Genomic DNA, 20,981 nt, shown 5'->3' with positions numbered 1-20,981 from the left:
CATTAATTGCAAATATAGAATCACAATCACACAAAAAAATCTATTATGACTTCTGGCAAACATTAGCTTATACTTCATTAGAGGAACACTCTTGCTTCGTATGGAACACCAACTAGTGTTCATCAGGATGAAAGTAATACATTTTCCGAAAGACAAAACTTTGTTGCTTCAAACGGAACATCAACTTATTCCTCCATACCGTTAAATAGCAACCAACCTCTTATTATTTTAAAATACTATGACCAACCCTTAAAAACGTTTTATATTTAAAATTCGTAAAGAGTTAGTTAATATAACCGTATTAATTGTTTTTCTATTCTTTTGCAACTTCATAGATAATAGAGCGGAACCTACGATGCAACATCAGAATTCTAATCAGTACAAGTATGGTCAATTCAATTGGTCTAATCAAATTCTAACTAAACTTTAAAAGTCAAATAAATATTAATTCAAGTATGTATACTACTTCAATACATTTGAAAATTAAATTTCATATTTTTAGTTTATTATGGTTCTTTAAAAATCAAATAGTACATCAAGTGTATTTTTTTGAAGTACTTACGCTATACCATGTATCAGATTATAATATTTTCAAATATGTTTTTCCTTTAATTAGTTAAGGTAAATTGTTATTTTTAATATTTTTTATTTAAAAAAAAAAATTTTGAGTTTATTTAAAAATAAAAAAAGGTTTTACTTTAAAGTATATTTCCCTTAATTATAACAATAATTTCCTACATACCTCTTTTATTTCGTTTCTATTTAATTAATATCAGATTTTTAATTAATTATTATATGCAAAAAATAATTTTAAATTACTGAAAGTATTTTATATTAAACAAAATTATATTGGTCGTTTTGAATTATTATTGTACTAATAATTTAAAAACTGTAGCTGTTTATTTCTTTGTAAAAATTTATTTCAATTATTATGGGTCGTTCAAAAAATACGTAACACTTTCAGGGGGGAGGGGGTCAAACAATTTGTTGCGGTCATCGGAAAAAATGACACTAATGTACAAATGCTATAAGTATACCACTGATTCTAATCAGCTTATATGCACTGATGAATTAGTGGAATTTCACTGATTTTTCAGCGTATATCCGCTGATTGATACCAGTGGTATACTTATCGCTGATTCAAATTTAGAGAGCATAATCTAAAAATCATGTTTTTAGGTTATGTTACCTAAATTATGCATAGGAAACGATTTAGCTAACATAACCTAAAAATAATTTTTTTTAATTTATGTTACCTAAATCACCGAAGCTTTTTTAAAATTAAAATTTTTTTAATGCAATGTTTCACTTTTTGATATCAGAGTTTATATACATTAAATTAATTTCCAATATATATTGAAACTAAATGTATTTTACCGTAACTCTCTTTCTCTCTCTCTCTCTTTTGTTGTTTCTCACGAGTATTTGTCACATATTGTTCATTGAGATTCTTCAATGTTTCTATTATTCGTCCTGTTAATGCAGTAGGCAGAGCAATAAAATGCGTTGGCATGAGAGCCACGTTTTACAATCACCATGACACGTGAGAGGCAAATAAACGAGGCACCTCGATTCGTAAAAGTTAAAGAATTTCCGTTTCAAAAATCATTTTGACAAAAAACACAACAAAAGAAGAAAAGGAAACAAAATTTTCATAATTATATACAGAAGTCGAAAAAAAAATTTATATATATCCAGCAACGAAAAGTAACTTTCATTATAAAATTTTGATACTGTTGATAAGCGTATATAATATTATTATATAGGCACTCAAGAAACTTTTAGAGTCGAAGTGACTAATCTATATGTATAAGCGAATCAGCAGGACCCCCATTAAAAAAAGCACCCCCATACATATATATAGACGAAACCCCCGAGGGGAGTCCTATTCAAAATACACATAAGTGATTCACTAAAGTCGATATATATATATATATATATATATATATATATATATATATATAGAGAGAGAGAACTAATCCCAATGTGGAAATTTCCCTATTTTATCCCCACTTGAAAAAAGTCCCTTAATAGGATTGTATAGATATAGATTCACATTACCCAGAAAAAAATCGAAACCCGAGATGATCGAATACCATTTTCTCATCAAAGTTTACATCACAGTAAACTTGGTTGTATCTTTTTCTATTGCAACGTTTTGATGCACATAAGTTATATCAAAAAGAGATCGTTTTGTGCATCATTTTTAGAAATGATACACGAAACGGTCTCATTTTTTGATGCAAAAAATTTAATCAATTTATATCAATCATGGCCGAATTGAATCGACTCAAAATTAAACGAATTTTTTTCAGATATTTTGGTAATAGTACAATTGCGGAGACCATTTCACTATTTAATTTTAAAATGAAAATAACAGAAAATCAAAGACAATGTGCAATTCGATAATTAAAAAGTAACAGCTTATAAACATAACCTAAAATGCATGAGAAAAAATTTGTCGATAAAATCAATATAGCCGAGCTTTTTAGAAGGTAGATGGCAGTTTTGCTTTTTATAAAAACGATTCAGAAAAAATTTAAAGAAAGAAAATAGATGAGTGCTGCCATCTACCTTCTAAAAAGCTCGGCTATATTGATTTTATCGACAAATTTTTTCTCATGCATTTTAGGTTATGTTTATAAGCTGTCACTTTTTAATTATCGAATTGCACATTGTCTTTGATTTTCTGTTATTTTCATTTTCAAATTAAATAGTGAAATGGTCTCCGCAATTGTACTATTACCAAAATAACTGAAAAAAATTCGTTTAATTTTGAGTCGATTCAATTCGGCCATGATTGATATAAATTGATTAAATTTTTTGCATCAAAAAATGAGACCGTTTCTAAAATCATTTCTAAAAATGATACACAAAACGATCTCTTTTTGATATAACTTATGTGCATCAAAACGTTGCAAAGATTTAATGCAATTTTTGGACTCAATTTGATACTTTTAGGAAAACTGTGATTGTACGCAGTGTTGATCCTAAAAAAAAAAATTCCCAACGAATTTAATTTACTTTTTCTTAAAATTCAAACCCTATTTAACATTTTATTTACATCGAAAAAAAATATTCTGAAATTTAGAATATATACTTGGGACCTATTTTAGAATATTTTATACTTAAATTCAGTATATGTAATATTCTTAGCATTTAGAATATATATGAAGGGTAGAATGACAAAAGGGGTCAAGCGCCAATTTATCGAAAATGAGGTTTTTGCATAAAAAAATCAAGAAAATTCATTTACACATTTCTGTAGAAGGATTTCCTTTTTTATTGCGTATTTAAATCAGTTTTTCATAAAAATTAAATTAATAAAATAGCCTCAAATTTACTTTATTGCAACCTGATTGAAAAACAAAAGAAAGTGATGAGTCAATAATATTATCAAAATAAAAAAAAAATATTATTTTTTTAGGTTTTATTTTAATATTTTATTTTAATTTTATTTTAATAATATTTTAATTAATAAAATTAATAATAATAATAATGTATTTTCAATTTTAAACAATTTTAAAATCATTTTGTTATTAATTTTTAAATATTTTTATGGTTATACTAAGTGAACAATTGAATTTAAAGATGAAAGTATTGCTCAATTCCAAAGCAAGCAATTAATTCTTAATTTTCTTGAAAACAAACAATTTTTTAAAGGAATTTTTTTTTCTATTCTTTTCGTCGATTCCATAGAAAGAAACTAATTTTCCAGTTTTTCTTTAAACTGTATATATTTTTTATAATTAATGTTTAAAGAAAATGTGCGCAGTTGATATAACCTCAAGGAACCACAGTTTTTTTTAATTTTATCGTTAATATGTAGGTTTATTTCAACAAATTGTTGTTTATTTATTAAAACATATTAATATATCGAAACGGTTTTCTCAGTTTTTTTTTAAATGACCTGCAAAATTTTTAAAAATGTTTTTTTTACTTCCTGTAAAAACAGTGAATTGGCGCTTGACCCCTTTTGTCATTCTACCCTTCATATTAAGTACTAAGAATATATTCTAATTTTAAAAATATTACATACTGAATTGTAGTATAAAATATTCTAAAATAGGTCCCAAGTATATATTCTAAATTTTAGAATATTGTTCGACTGAAATCCCGAGTCATTATTATGCTAATAAAAATAAAAGAAAAAAAGAACCTTAGTTTTGAAAAATTATATTCAACAAAAAAAGTTAATCTAAACTAAAATCTTTTTCGTTAAAAAAAATATGGATCAAATTTTAGATTGGTTATAAAAAATGATATATATTTTTATGACAGAAAGATTAGTTGCTTTTGGGCACAGTAGTAATCAAAAAGTAATCAGCGCCATATCTTATAGGGCACCAATAAACAATTGTCCCAGTTATATTCTGTTCAAAGTTGAAAGAAGTGTCACGAGGATGCGCAGGATAATCATTTTTTCTGTCGAATTTTATCGAATATCTAAATTCTACTTTTATTCCAATTTTATACACATCTATACATATCTAATTCATCATCACTATATATTTAGATTCCTTTGTAAAGTCACTAGATAATTTGAAAATTTTAACAATAAAATTCAATGTATCTGTAAACTAAACTAAATGTTTGTATAGTACCTAAAGTAATTTTAACTATACACTGGAAAAATAGTACACCAAAACAAATATTCTGAAATTAAAAATATATACTTGGGACTTTGCTTAGGACATATTTTAGAATATTTTATACATAAATTCAGTATGTAATATTCTAATTTTAAGAATATTACATACTGAATTTAGATTGGAAACTCAAGCCATCGAAATATTGCTATAACTATATAGATATTAAACATCAATTTATTTCCTTCGTTAAAATTTCATCTCCTACATAATATAAGCACACTGAAGAAAAGTAGCATTGATTCAAGAGAATCATGCACTTGTCCGTATTTGTAAGTTTTCTTGAATTAAGAAAATTTACAAATACAAGTGCATATGGTTCTCTTGAATCAATGCTACTTTTCTTCAGTGTGCTTGTATTATGTAGGAGATGAAAATTTAATGAAGGAAATAAATTTATGTTTAATATATATAGTTATAGCAACGTTTCGATGGCTTTGAATTTCCAACCTCTCTAGGCAAAGTCAGAGAGGAGTTAGTGATAGTCAGTTATATAAGGAATTAAGACTACTCTTGAGAAGTTTGGCTAATATGGATTTTAGATTTTCGGCAATCTTTTGATATACATCTCATTTGTATCAAGAATATTTGTCTATTTTATCATCATTCAGTTTCTTTTTATATCCTAGCATACGGTTTTATACTCTCCGCATCTACTAGTCTGCCTACTTCTACTTTTTCCTCTCATTTTTGTATATAGTCCGTATAGGCCGACTTTATTAGAAGTACTCGCATTTTTCTGATCTTTTCTCATCATAAAGTAGAAGAAAACTACGAAAAAAACCTCTACTGGAGTAAAGCCGGTTTATTGACTGTCGAGTTATGAATGTATATATTTGAGTATAGTCAAAACACAAAGATCTGTCTCTAAAAATTCTTTTTAATTGGTAAATTACTGTCTCTAAATAGATTAGTCAGCTAATTAATATACTCTAATCACAGCTGGAAAAAAAAAATTAGTAATGAATCAAGAAAACCCATCTACTGGTCGGTATTTGGTGCAATATTTTCTTGATCGAAGAAAATTGTATTGGTTTGAAGTAAATTTTCTCAAATTAGAAAAATAATTGGGCATGGTTTTCTTGAATCAACGCTACTTTTTTTCCAGTGCTAAGAAGTATCTTTTGGACTTTTAAAATGTTTAAAATATCTTTTGTAACGATCTTACATCTTAAGAATTAATGCACTTTAATGATGCTAAAGTTCGCAACGTTTTTATTAAACGAAAACGAAAAAACAATGAGACGATATGTATTACTTCGGCTTAAAATCGCAGTTATTCGGGGATAACTGACTTCTACACCGAAAAACAAAATATTCTGAAATTTAGAATATAAATTTGAAATCTATTTTAGAATATTTTATACTTAAATTCAGTATGTAATATTTTAAAAAATAGAGGTACTTAGTGTATATTTTTAGTATTTAGTATATATGGGCAAATCCACAGAACCGGCCGATTTCATGTTACTCACATATTTTTCTATTTTAGAAGTATTATATTAATTATTTTCATACTTCAACCATTTTGTAATATCTCTGAGAACCTATTGAAATAAGAAAATTGAATAAATGTGAACCTTCTAGTCTTTTATAAAAAATAAAATCGAATTAAGTAACTTAAAAAATAAAATATACGGTGTTACTCCAGGTATAAATTTTAATTCTTATAGGTATAACTTGTTCGGCATAGATCCGAACAATTCCAAACTGTGGTGAATTATAGTTTACTTATTGAAGAATGTTTTGAAAGTAATAAAAAATATGTGCTCTTAAATAAAAAGAAATGATAGTCGTTGAAAGTAGCGTTACTCATTATTTTATAATAATGAAATGTCTATACATTTTTGTAAATATCTTTTGCGGCGATTATTCGATTTGAATTTTTCAAATTGGAGCTTATTGCTTGTGAACAGACGAACAAATGTATGTATCATAGAATAGAGTGCAATCAGAATTAAAGAAAATATTCCAATAATTATCACTCTATGTTTAAGCGTGAACCATTTTCAACATAGCCTTTTTTCAGTAGCACAACTACAGGATAAAATATGATGAGTTGAAAACATGTGTGATTATATAAAGACATTATTATAATTCTTGTATGCAAACGCCAAATTATATTTTCAATTTATAACGTCTAAAAATTAAAAATAAAAAAAAATTTATCGAAATTTAACTAGTTAATCGTGAAAAATGAATTATCCTTTCATTTGTTTTATTTTCAAAGTTATATCAAAATCGATGTCAATAATGTCAGTTTGTTGGTTAAAATAGTTAATATCAAAATTAGTAAGTAAACAATTTAATTTACAGAAATAAAAAATTAAATGCTAATAAATAAAATATATAATAAAATATGATAAAATATAAATAATTTATTTTTGATAATTAAAAAATTAATTATTTGTATTTTATCATATTTTATTATTCAAAATATTTTGCACATATTTCAAATAATATATAAAAAATACAAAGAAATGCCATTTTTAATTATAATTTCCAGAAGAAAAATAATATTTTCGTTTTTGGCTTTTAACTCAAACGGCATTAAAATAAAATGAATCACGCAAGAAGATAATTGTTCTTGAATATATTTTAAAGAAAGTAAACCATAAATAAAAGGTGTGCTTGCTATTTGGAAAATTTTCATCTTGATAAGTAAAAATCGGCCGGTTCTGTAGATTTGCCCATATATTCCTAGCATGTAGAATATATATACTAAGTACTAAGAATATGTTCTAATTTTAAGAATATTACATAATGAATTTAAGTATAAAATATTCTAAAATAGGTAGTATATTTCAGAATATTGTTTTTTCGGTGTATAAACGTATCAATTTCTTGAAAGTTTGTGCAAATCATAATTAGAGACAAATTGACTTGAAAAAATAATTCTAATTGAAACGTTGCGGACTTTAGCCTCATGTATTTTAAGATATTTTTTGGGAACATCTTAAAAGTGACTAACAATTTGTCTTAAAATACTCTGCCACATTTTTGTAGTGTATACACTCGGAAAGTTTTTCTTGTAAGAATTCCTATAGTGCCGAGTAATATAGGGACATATCTATTGCACTATTGTCCAAAAAAAAAAAAGACTAGAAAAGCTTAACCATAATTATGGTAAATTCGATTGCCGCAGTAGTAGGACTTACTGCAACTATATGGTAAAATCTATTTTTTTTTTTTGTGAAAATAGTTATCAGTAGGACAGATATCCCCAAAATTATTCCGCACTATAGGAATTCTTACAAGGAAAAATTTATCAGCATAAAAAAAAACATAAGTAATCTAAATACATGATCTTTAGTATGTTAATCTATAAACGCTGCACTATCAAAAAAATTAAGTAAAACAAATATTGACTTACCGAGTTGGACGTACATCTTGGGCCTGACGTTTTCTTGCCAGGCAGCGAAAACGACGCTGAACAGCCCAACGCTCCAACTGGAAGCAAATAGTAGCTGGATATGTAGTGCCAAATTCCTCATTACGGTGAATCACGTGTATCTCGCGCAGTGTGGATAAAATAATAAAAAAATTTCCTTTTCTTTTTTCTTTTTGAGATATATATATATATAACTGAACACAATGCACGTACACTATTCACGCACGCTCACAAAAAACACACACTCACACAAACCCAAACACCGCGGAAATAAATCCCGACAGCACAGGGGTATGGTATAACACTAAATTTCACTTTTCTTGCATTGGATGATGATTCTTCTTGTCCTTAAATATAGTTGAGAAGACAATCATCGTCCAGCACATGTTCATTTTGACCGGTCGTCGTGCGATCGATCGTTCAACATTTCTTAACGTATCCAGGTTGACAGGCAGTCTTGTGTAGCACACGCGAGGTCTCACGAACTCGCAAGTGCAACCGTCGTAACTTGCGGATGGTGATGGTCACACTGACGCTGCTGATAGCCGATGTACCTTAGTCGTTGAGCGCATGCGATGAAGCGCACGCCGCCTACGGATCAACCGGAATCTTGAATATACGCACTGAGCACATAAAGTGATAACGAGAGAGAGAGAGAAAGAGGGAGAGACGGGGGATGAAAAACTAAATGAGAGACTGATGAGGAAGAAAAGGATGATGAGGGAAGAGGGTGAAAACAGGGATGACGGTATCAACACCGACTTGCGCTTTGGCAAATTTCAACCACGGCGTATCATGTACAGTACATTGTCCTCTTCGTGACACGGTCGCTGCTGCAACACCATCAATCTGAAACGAAAAAAAAATAGTTGTCAATAATGGTACATTCCACTTTAAACGCAAGGATGCCATTGTACGATATCTTTTTAGCAATAAAAGCAATACTGGCAAAACTATGGACAAATATCAAGTGTGGTTCGTGTATGTATATATGTATATGTGTGTGGTTCTTGTATCGATTCCAAATATTCATTCGTTCTGCACGACTGTATCAATTTTTATACTATATATATATATATATATATGACTTTTGTCCTAACCTATACGATATAGGGAAAATAAATTATACACTAAAATACAAAATTATTTGGTTCGAATTCGAATTATTTGAAAAATATTTACTTACATTAAATATTTTTTTACTTGCATCTAAAAAATATATATGACGCATTCTATATTAAACCGTTCCACCAATAAACAAAAGACGATAGCAAGAAGAGCGTTTTTTTAATTAAATTTTATTTTATAAGAATGAAATTATTTATAATTTGTTATACACTATTTCGAAAGAGAATTTAATGCTCTTCTTTTCAAATTTGAATTAGTAAAAATTTTAACTAATTTGAATTAGTGACTCACTTTTTGCTTTTGAATTAGTAGAATTTAACTAATTAATAGTAAAAAAAAATTTTTTGTAACTATCGAATTATTTAAATTTAACTAATTCAAAAGCAAAATGTGAGTCACTAATTGAATCGTGAATTTCGTAAATGGCTCAACTCGATAAAAACGTAAGTGTCATTTTCGCATAACAACAGACTGTGAAAATGACTCTTACAGTTTTCAGAGTTGAGCTCTTTTCAAAATTCACAATTCTATTCAAATTAGTTAAAAATTTTACTAATTCAAATTTAGAGAGTTTGAACACCAAAAAAACGCAATTCTAAATTTAAGAATATCGTTTTGGTCGAGGGGGAATTTACTCAGGTAGTCAAGTGTACACTCTTCCTGTAATACTTGTGTAATAACGTGTAATACCGTGTAATAATGCGTTATTACAGTGCTGTAATAACGCAAAAAACTCTGTAATATCTCTGTAATAATGTGTAATACTCTGTAGTAACGTGTAATACTTAGTAATAAGGGTAATATGAGGTGTAATACCAGTAGTCAAGTGTACACGTTTTTAACTAGTAAATTCCCCCTCGGTTTTGGTGCATATTTAAGAATATTTCCCATTTCTAACATTAAGAATAAAATACATGGAAAATATTCTTAAATATAAGCCAATAATATTATCTTAAATTTAGATTTTTGTTTTTTCAGTGAATTGTTTTTTTTTCGCTTTTTAAAATTTCTCTCAACTTTATAAAAAAAAAAAATTCTAGTTCGAATTTAAAAACACCCCCTTTCCCCCTTAAATTTACTTGAAACCTGTATGAAAACGAAGCTTAAATTTTGTAGTTTCTAGTTCAATAAATTTTATTGCAGACACTTTAGATGATTCAAAAATAAAAAATGTTGCAAAAAAGAAGATTTCATTCAACTTCATAATTTGTGTGAAATTAAAAAAAAAAAAAACTCTGAAATTTAGAATATATAATTGGGACCAATTTTAGAAATATTCTAAAATAGGTCCCAAGCGAAGTCCCAAGTAAATATTCTAAATTTCAGAATGTTTTCTTTTCGGTGTAAAAAATCACAAAGCTGAAATACCCAACGTTTGTGATAAACGATTTTTAAAGAAATAATTTTTTAAAATGAAAAATTTTATAATTTTTTGCCTAAAAAATATTTTTTTATAATTTGTTGATTAATGAAAACTACAAGAAATATTTTTTGGGCAAAGAATTATAGAATTTTTCATTTTAAAAAATTATTTCTTTAAAAATCGTTTATCATAAACGTTGCGTACTTCAGCTTCGTAAAAATCTAAGCTTCCTCGTAAAAAGAGGGTTACTCTTTAAATCTGAATCAGTAGAAATTTTACTCATTCAATCAGTACTTTTCATTTTAACTGAAGTTTCAGTTATTTTTTGAAATTTACTAATATAATTAGTAAATATGCAAGCAATAGATAATAACTTATGTAAATCAGTAATTTGTATATAACATAACCTTTAAAATTAACTATTAAATCAGTAGATTTTGCGGCCGCCGCCATATATTTATATTACTGATTCAATCAGTAATTGATATTTTACTAATTGAATCAGTAAATTTCTACTAATTATCAGTTGCTCAATTCTCGCTATGGCAATTAGTAAATTTCTACTGTTAATCAGTGAAATATGACTGATTCAGATTTAGAGAGTATGTTTTGCGATATTAAGCATTTCAAATTTAAAACTAGAATCGTCTTTTGTAAACCCAAAGAAAAAATTTCTTTGATTTAAAGAAACCAATTTCTTTGACTTGTTTTCTTTCATTCAAAATCAAATTTTCTTTGAAACAAAAAAAGCTTTTTAGTTGTAAAGAAAATTTCTTGGATTCAAAGAAATTTGTGCATTAAATCAAAGAAATTCTAACATTGATATAAGGTCAAAGAAAAATTTATTTGAATTAAATAAAAAATTTCTTTGAAACGAAGATAATTTTTTTTAATAAAAGAAAAATTTGTCAAAGAAATTGATTTCTTTGAATCAAAGAAATCATTTTTCTAGGGCTGTAGGTGGAACGGTTTAATGTAGAATGTCTCATATATTTGATTCAAATAACTTCAATTATATTTGAATTACACATATTTAAACACAAATTTTAATTAGATCAAGTAAATAATTAAGGGGACTTTTTGGTTTAGAATTCCAAAAAAATCGATTTTTTTTTTTGCTTGAAAATATTCCTTAGTATCATAAAATTACTGTCCGAAAACGTTTTTTAAAAAATATGTAAAAAAACAAAAGTTGTAATCAAAAATTGTTTGATAGTCCTGGTTCAAGGTAATAGGAATTTTCTTTGATACAAACAAATTTTGTCTTTGAGCTGAATAAATCATATACTATTTGACACAATTGAAGAGATTTTAGTTTCAATTAAGGCAATGTGGGAAATTCCTACGTGACCTAGTATAGAAAAATGTGTTTTGCGAAAACCAAACTTTCTCCAAAACGAAAAAAGATTTTAGACTACAATTTTTAGGGTTGATAGAGAAGGGAACAATACACTTCGCTGTTATCCTGAAAAAAAAACATAAAATTTTACATTAAATTATTAAAAAAGAAGTTTAAAAAGTCAAATTATTAAACGAAAATGAAAACAAAGATAGCGGCGCATACACAGACGTTGCTTGAGTGTGTCAGTGCTTCAGGAATCAGCGCCAATTCGAGCAAGTGGCCGCTGAATGAAAAAGGGAAATATCACATTAGTTTACTATTTACTGAGTTATTTTTACCATTTTTGTATTAAATTATACAAAAATGAGTAAAAGAACAATGTTCCTTGTACCTTACCTTATTATTCCTCAAAAATTTAACACCAAATAATTTTTATTACAAACATATTTCTTGCAATGTTTATTCATCAAAAAATTGTAAAAAAAAACATTTTTTTAGATACAAAATTTTATGATTTTCCGTCTTAAAAAATAATTTGTTTTTTAATCATCGATCATAAACGTCATGGACTTTAGTATATTTATCTTTGAGATAAATATATTTTTATTCAATTTAAATATAAGTTATATGTATATAGTTCAAATGAAATTTTCTTCATTGTGTAAGAAGTTTTACACGGAAAAAAAATAAGTTCGTCAATCATTAACAGAATAGTCTGTCACATTGAGACGGGACATAAAATCGTTTAAAGGTTAAAAGTCTCTGTTTGTTATACTATTTAGAAATAATTCATGAACCTTTAATGAACGTTCTCTAAAATTTAGAAAACTGTTTGTTAAATTTTCTATGACTGTCAAAAAATGGTAAGACTGATGATAAATAACAAAAAATAATTTTATTTTTTTTTCACAATTATTGGTAATTTCAAACACTGATTGGCACAGAATGTTGAACAGTTCGATGTTTTTTTCACACTTTAAACTTACATACATTTACAAATTATGACGCATATAACCTAAACCTAACTTACATATATATATTCGCATACTTAAAAACTACACATACAAACGCACGCTTATAACACTGCAACCCAAGCAAAAATTTACAACTAGCGCAGAGTTGCGCCAGTAGTGGCAAAGTACTGACCGCTAATATTGAACCAATACTGGCATATGTTTGGGATGATAACGTTTATTAGTACTGGTCATTAGTAATGGCTTAGTACTGGCGTTCAGTACTGATTCAATACTGGAATTTAGCAGTAATTTTGTATTTTGCCAGTACAGGCAAAATTATAGCATTAACTATTAATAATAATAAATTATTATAATAAATTTTAAATTGTTATTTTTTTATATTAACATTTTACTCTTTATTTTATTATTCAAATAATTTCTTCAAATATTATAAAATATAATATTTATTTGTATTTGTTTAAATTACCGAAATTGAATGAAATTATTGGTTAAAATAGAGTTTATTTGATTCAAATATATTTTTTCAGTGTAAGAAAAATAATTTGAAAACTTCATTAATTATATGTATTTTATTTATTAAAAAGTTTTAATATTAAATTTAAATTTCATAATTCCGTTAACAAACGCATTGCAGTAATCGAAAAGAAGTATTAAAATAATTTTAAAAAAATGTATATATGTAAATTTAATTTCTAACCAACAAAAATACCCAATTTTCACGTCTATGAAGTTGGTGTCGACGCTCAACTTCGAAAATTATTTTTCACGGGACCAAAAATAACAAATCATTTTTAAAAAAGTTTTGGGTTCACATAATACCTTAAAAAGTATTTCTTAAAGCATTACATATTTGGACCGAAAATCTTTAAAAAAAAAAAAAATTTGACATTTTTGGTCCTGTGAAAAATAATTTTCGGCGTTGAGCGTCAACGCCAACTTCATGAAGGTCAATTTTGATAATTTTTCTGGATACTGGCATTCGGTATTGATTTAATACTGACCGAGTACTGGTTTGCCATTACTGTTTCAATAATACTGGCACAGTTTTGGAAAATACTGGCATGCCGGTATTGGCTTGCAGTATTGGCACAGTACAGAATTTAATCAATATCAGTACTGAACCAATACTGATAAGCCAACTGTCGGCCAGCCAGTATTGGCACATGATTGCGCCTGCTGTCAATATCGGCGTTTGACAGAAATTTTTGCTTGGGAAGTCACTGTTCTTATATACTACATGACGAGATTTTTCACCACTTTCGAGAAAAGATTTTGCACTAAACATCATTTTTTAATTATTCAGAAACATATAAAAGAAATTTCATTTTTATCTCGAGGTCAATTTTTAGGCAGATATTAACTGCAAATTATTATTTGTTGAATTTTATATTGAAATTTTACGTATATAGTGTATAGCAGAAACATATGGGCTGTAGCAGAACTTTGGAAGAAATGCGCAACGCATCTCTGCGCAGCTTGTCTGCCATAGTCAAATAACGTTTCACAGACTTTTCACTAATGATTCGTAAACGTTTACTAAAGTTGCGCACAATCGTATAGTATTCAATAAATTCTTTACTTTCAAAGAATTCAGTTAAAAATATTTGAAAGTTTAAATGACATTTAATAAATATTCAGTACCTTTCAAACATCTATTCCTAATAGTTTAACATTAAATCAAAAATAACTGCTAACAAACATAATGAATTCTAAAAATTCTATGACTCGTTTTCAATATTTCAACGTTTTTTTAAGTTATTGAAAAAAGTTAACTAAAATTCTACGGAAGAAGTGTCCCGTCTCAAAGTGACAGACTAGTCTCTTAATGATTGACGAACTTATTTTTTCCGTTCTAATATTGAAAATTAATTTAAGGATTGTTATATATAAAGAACAATGTAAAATTTCTGTTAACTAAAATTCGATTATTCAAACCAATAAAAGTTCAGATATGTATAAATAACCACATATAAAACCTATATGGTTTTTAAAAAGTTTTTCAATAATTTGAAGTCAATTTTTTTTTCATTATTATATCGTGAAACTAAACTTATATTATATATATTTAGTTTATTACAAAGTTGACAACGAAAACATTGATTATCCAATGTGCGCAAAATCTAACAAGAGATAATAATGAATTAATTTTTGCCTTTTATTTTTTATACACATATAGATAAATTATAATTAAAATATTATAATAAAATAACTGATTTCTTTTACTTTATATTTATACGCAAAATCTCATTTAAAAGAAATTTTAAGATAAATTGTGTAACAATCGTTTCTTATACTTATAAATGAGAAAGAGAGAAAATAAAGGGGGGAAATAAACTCTCTTTTGAGAAAACAATTATACATACAACTCTCACTCTGAATTCGCACCGTTGAAGATGATGAGAAACAAACATTGCGCTTGAATTATGAGAATAAGTCTATTTCAAAAGCAAAAGGATTCTTCACTTTATAGTGAAAATATCTTAACTGATCTAGAGGTTTGTTATTTCGAAATCTAGTAGTGGATTTAAAGCTGTTGGTACAGCTTGATATTGGCTTCCTCTCGGCATCTCTCTATCTATACAGATTTAAACTCACGACACCTATTACAAGTCAACTTCAGTATTGACGTTCTAAGAGATTTTTCTTCTTTAAAATTACATATACGTAAAAGAAATAACAAAAAAAGAAAAACAAATCAGGTCCATTTTAATAATTGTCACTGATTATTTTATCAATAAAAACAACAACAACAACAATGACAAAATAAAAAATAATAATAAAAACAAGAAAAATAAATAATATTTGTGACGCGCTCTGCAGACAGGGACATAAAAAGCGAAAAATTAATAGGTTATGTTTATGATAGTTTTAGCATGATGAAAAGTTTCTTTTTAATTAACAATAAATAATACTTGTGAATGACAATAAATTATAATACATTGAAAAAAAATTTATTTGATTCAAATACTTGATTACTTGACTATTATCAAATAAATATTTACTTGAACCAAATAATAATTATTTAAATTAAATAAATTGTATTTGAACCAATAATTTCTGTATTTGAAATAAATACCATTTAATTGATTTAAATAATAATTATTTAATATACAAATAAATATTTATTTGATAACAGTCAAGTAATCGAGTATTTGAATCAAATAAATTTTTTTTCAGTGTAACCAACCATTGTACTGACCATGTCAAAAACATGGGTTGGTTACACTTGATATGGAATGACGCATATATATACCTATATTAGTATTTTATTTCTGATTTTAACCTCAAACCCACGGGCGAATTGACGTGGAACGACCCATATATCTACCTATATTAGTATTAAAACGAACATAACCTTAAAATTCAAGGCCCTAGGTCTCCAGGATTCAAAGTCATGGATCAAACATAACCTCAAAATTCTAGGGCATAGGTTTCCAGAATTCAAGGCATTAGTTCAAACATAACCTAAAAATTCAAAGACATATAGGTCAAGGGACCGTTTGGTATAAGGCTATGTCCGACAAACATAATTTCAAATTTCCTTAACCAAGAAACGAACATAACCTCAAAATTGAGATAAAATTTTAATAATTTTAATACTTGCAAGCCTTTAAAAAATTAATCATTAAAGTGCAAAATAATGTGGGTTGGTTTTTTATAATAATAATAATAATAATAATAAAATAGTTCTGAAAATTTATACATATTATTCAACTGCTTTCTTTATATAAAAATGATTTTTAAATCAACGTAATTTAAAATTCAAGATATTTTTCTCTGCAGTTTTTAAATCTTTAACTATAAATATTTCAACTTTTTTATTTTCAATTTTTTTACCTATACATTAAAAAATAAAATAAAATTATAACAGTAAAATAAAAATGTAAATTATAACAATAAATTTTTTTTTTTTTTTTTTGAAAAAAACTTTTGGGTCATTCCATTTTATTTCACCTACAGTCGTTGCGGCCTATTTTTAGAAAAATTTGGTATTTTGTATTAATGACTTTTAATATCCGTACAATTCATTTTTGACAATTATTTTATGAAATTTTTTTTTATTTACGTTGAAATTTAGTTTTTAAGTTGAGTTGCACGGAAAATAGGTTAGTTTGACAACTTTGGAAATTTTATAAAAAAGAACAGAAATAATTTAGTTATTAAATTTTTTTTCATTGATATTTGTTGAAAATAGTCTAATTTACCAATGTTAATTGATAATTGTGTAAAAAAGGTCAAAATACTACGTGAAAATTAATATTCAAACTTATCTGTAAAATGTCAAAATTTGTCACATTTTATTTATATTTTCCAAGAAAGTTTATAAATATTATAAAATTTATTACTACCTAACAATAAGTACTTTCCATGTACTTTCACATGATATGTTGGCTTTTTATTTTTATAATATAGAAATATGTGAAATTTTACCTTGAATATTGAACTTTTCAGGATTTTATCAGATTTTGAACACTTATATCTTCGCAGGCGATTAATGAAAAAATCCCATTTTGGTTTTAAAATTTAAGTTAAATCTTCTTTATTCATCTTATCAAAATTTGGTGATGGAGAACGAGCTATTTTTTATTTTTATTCACTTTAAAAAATTCACCGCAAAATACGAATTTGAAGGGTTGGGATAAAAATTCTACTTTTTTTTCGTGTGATTAATTTTCGAAAAAAATATTTATTCATGTGTTTCACTTTTAATGCAATTAAAATTTTCTATGAGAATTTGAAATTATTTATTCACATTTTTTATGATGTTAAAATTTTCTTTTTTTAAAAAAATTATTTATGTAAATATGCCATTATAAAAATTTTCAAAATAAGTATTTTTTGTCATTGATTACTATAATATGTATTCAAATTTTTGTCATTTTTAAGAACCGCATTTTTTTAAAAATAAAAATGTGAAATAATTAAAAGTGATATTTCATTAATATTATTTTAAACAAAAAAGAATTTTTTTTCTGCAAATGAACAATTATTATTTTATGTGGATGTGAATTAATATATAACAAAATATTTCCATTTATATTTATTTGTATGAATATATATATTATTCTTTTATATAGTTGAAATTAATATTGGAAAATATATGGCTTGAAAATAAAAAATATATCATTTTATCTTTTTAGTAAAAAAAAATTATTATAAAAATTTTCTAACAAATACAATAAAATAAAAATTTTTCTTCCGCAGCAGCACAAAAATAACCTTTTTTAAAATAAAAATCTTTATAAAAATGTTACTTTGAATTTTTCAACATTTTTATTTTAAAAACGATGAAAAAAAGATTTGTTAATGAAAAATAAACGAAAGACTCGAAATAAATGGAAAATTGACGATTATTATTATGTATTATTTATTATTGTATCATAATTATATTTATTTATAACTATATTCATTATTAGTAATATTTTTATAATAATATTATTAATATATTATTGTTATTAAATTATTACTAACAATAAAACGACAGAAATGAATAAAAAAAAAAAAAAAACGACAAATTCAAAGAAAAATGCTTTAGTTAATAGAATAAACATTGATTTTCACTGATTTGGAAATATTTATAAGTTTGTGTGCCAAAACTAGAACACAAGAAGGAAATTGAGCTGCATACATATACATAAATGATGATATTGGAAACGTGAGCATTAAATGAACAAACTTTTTTTTATCTACTCTTCCATTAAAATCAAATTTTATTGTAATACACATTGACTTAAATATCCAAAATAAAAATAATAATTTTAGTTTCTTATAATTTTATAATAATCTTTTTTATTTTTGATTTTAACGATTTAAAATTTCCTTTTATTCTTTAACACTGAAAAAAAAAAATTATTTTGATTCAAATAATCAGTTACTTGACCATATTATCAAATAAATATTTATTTGAACCAAATAATTATTTATTTAAACAAAATAATTTTTAACTGAATTAAATAAACTGTGTATTATTATTTAATACAAATAAATATATTTATTTCATAATAGTCAAGTAACTGATTATTTGAAACAAATAAATTTTTTTTTTCAGCATATAGAAATTGAAAAAATAAATATTATTACAATAAAATATTTTAATCACAAAAATTGTTTTTAAAACAATGAATATTTTTTTAAAAAACCCAATAGAGCTGAAGCTTTATATACATAAAAAATATAATTACAAAAACAAACACAGACACTTAAAAGGCATTAAAATAAGCTGCAACGCTTATTATTTTAATGCCTTTTAATTTTCTGTGATATAATGGATTATTTTCAAACCAATATTTTATTTATTAATATTATAAATTTTTTTTAATACTTCAAAACGGTAAAACCATATAGAAAATCATTTTCTCCAGAAAAATAATTTAATATTAGGTATTATTTATTAAAATATTTTTAAAATAATTTTTCAAAACCAGAGAGAAATGTTTTTCTATTTTTCAAAAATTCATAATAAGTTTCATATTTAAATACAATAAAAAAATTTCTCCACTACTCAGAAAATGTCATTAATTAAAAAATAATAAGACAAAAAATTTCTCTTTTAAAAATCAATTTAATAATTGCTTTAACATCTAGCATAGCGACTATATTAAATTTATTATAACTTTTTTTTTTCAATTATTAATAAAATTCTCTAAAAATTGAATATCACAAAAGTAATTTATATATATATAGTCATTCAATAAATCAGTGTATTAATAAAATTTTTATTTTACACAAAATATATAAAAAATACTTCCAAACATATAAATAATAAATATAGAAAAAAAAGTAAGACAATGAACCGGATACTTATTTTTAAAATTAAAAAGTCTTCTATTTTTCAATGAATATATATATATATATATATATATATATATATATATATAACACAGAATTGCGGACTCAACTTAGCAACACAGTTCTTTTCTCTCAATATATTTTATAAAGGCTTTTGTTAAGCAAGGCATAATATATAAAACGTAAAACTCAATTAATGCGGGTTTGAGAAACCAACACTCCTTGAGGCTCGAGGTCAGTATTAAACCTCATGAAAAATTTAATAGTCTCCATTATATCGTTCATCATCCCCAAAAAATAATTCTTTTCAAATCATAACAAAAAAATATATATATACATACACATCGTTAAATAAATTCTAATATAACAAACTTCTTTAAAAAAGCACCATGAATTTTCAATATTCTAACCTATTCATTATAGTCGACCAAGTGAAATATGATTAAAAATGACAAGAGAAAATTTAAACGCGTATATAATTTACAAATATTTATATAAATATTTCACATCTTATAAATATAAAAAAAATATTGTATTAACTTATAGAAATATATACGTATATATTGTTATCGTCGCAGAGGGTGATGAACCCTGCTGTGCCTGATTGGATTTTTCTCTATAAAAGTATATACTATATATACATATATATATATATATATATATAGAGATACACATGCCCATATATAGTCTACATTTATAATTCTACAATACAAATGAAAACAGCCTTAAATGTGTATAATTAGGTAAAGTAAAAATAAAAAGAATGTATGTATAAAAGACTAACCTTAATTTTTATATATCTATGTCAACGGCAATGATTCCTCTTCAATGTGAAATTCAGGAAATAGGGGTTGACAAGGGCTGTTGTCAGAAACACCGCATAACGAACCAGTAAATTTATAGCACTGCAGCAACATTTAAAACACTTTTTTTCATCACTATTTTGACGTTCTCATTTAATTTTAAAAAACTATTTTTCTTTTATATTTCAAGAATTTTTCTTTTTGAAAAATGTTCTATGAAATTCCAATGCAATGTACAGTTGAACAAAAATTTGTTAATCACGAAGGGTCGCCAAATCGATGTGTGATGTTACACCACAGCTGTCTTTTTTGATTCTGCGGATGTTCTTGCACTCTAACGCCATCTGTAGTTGAGTTAGATGTATCTTTTCGATATTCTTCTATTGATAAACGATTATCGACCGCTAGAGAATCATAACTATTAAATTGGCGGTAAATTCAAATTAATGTATTTCCTAATTATTTTTAAAATGTTTTATTGTCTTTGATTTTAATTGTATGTCGATAATCAACTTCGTAAACTTACCGATAATTTTTTG

General features: G+C 25.6%; 1 protein-coding gene across 3 annotated transcripts in view; it reads right to left on the bottom strand.

The window, feature by feature from the left end:
- LOC127282591 (semaphorin-1A) overlaps positions 1-20,747 on the bottom strand; it is a 77,844-nt gene extending 57,097 nt beyond the window's left edge. For all 3 annotated transcript variants that reach the window (XM_051306929.1, XM_051306930.1, XM_051306931.1), the window contains exons 1-2: positions 20,424-20,747; positions 8,023-8,889 (exon numbers count right to left, since the gene is read on the bottom strand). In XM_051306929.1, coding sequence (XP_051162886.1) covers positions 8,023-8,143 — 121 coding nt within the window. In that variant the 5' untranslated portion in view covers positions 8,144-8,889; positions 20,424-20,747. The remainder of the gene's footprint in view (positions 1-8,022; positions 8,890-20,423) is intronic.
- Between the last annotated feature and the right edge of the window lie 234 nt (positions 20,748-20,981).

Source organism: Leptopilina boulardi, unplaced genomic scaffold (assembly GCF_019393585.1).
Source record: "Leptopilina boulardi isolate dan_hultmark-lab unplaced genomic scaffold, ZJU_Lbou_2.1 LbouV2_300, whole genome shotgun sequence".
NCBI lineage: Eukaryota > Metazoa > Arthropoda > Insecta > Hymenoptera > Figitidae > Leptopilina > Leptopilina boulardi.
This window is presented reverse-complemented; position numbering and strand designations above follow the sequence as displayed.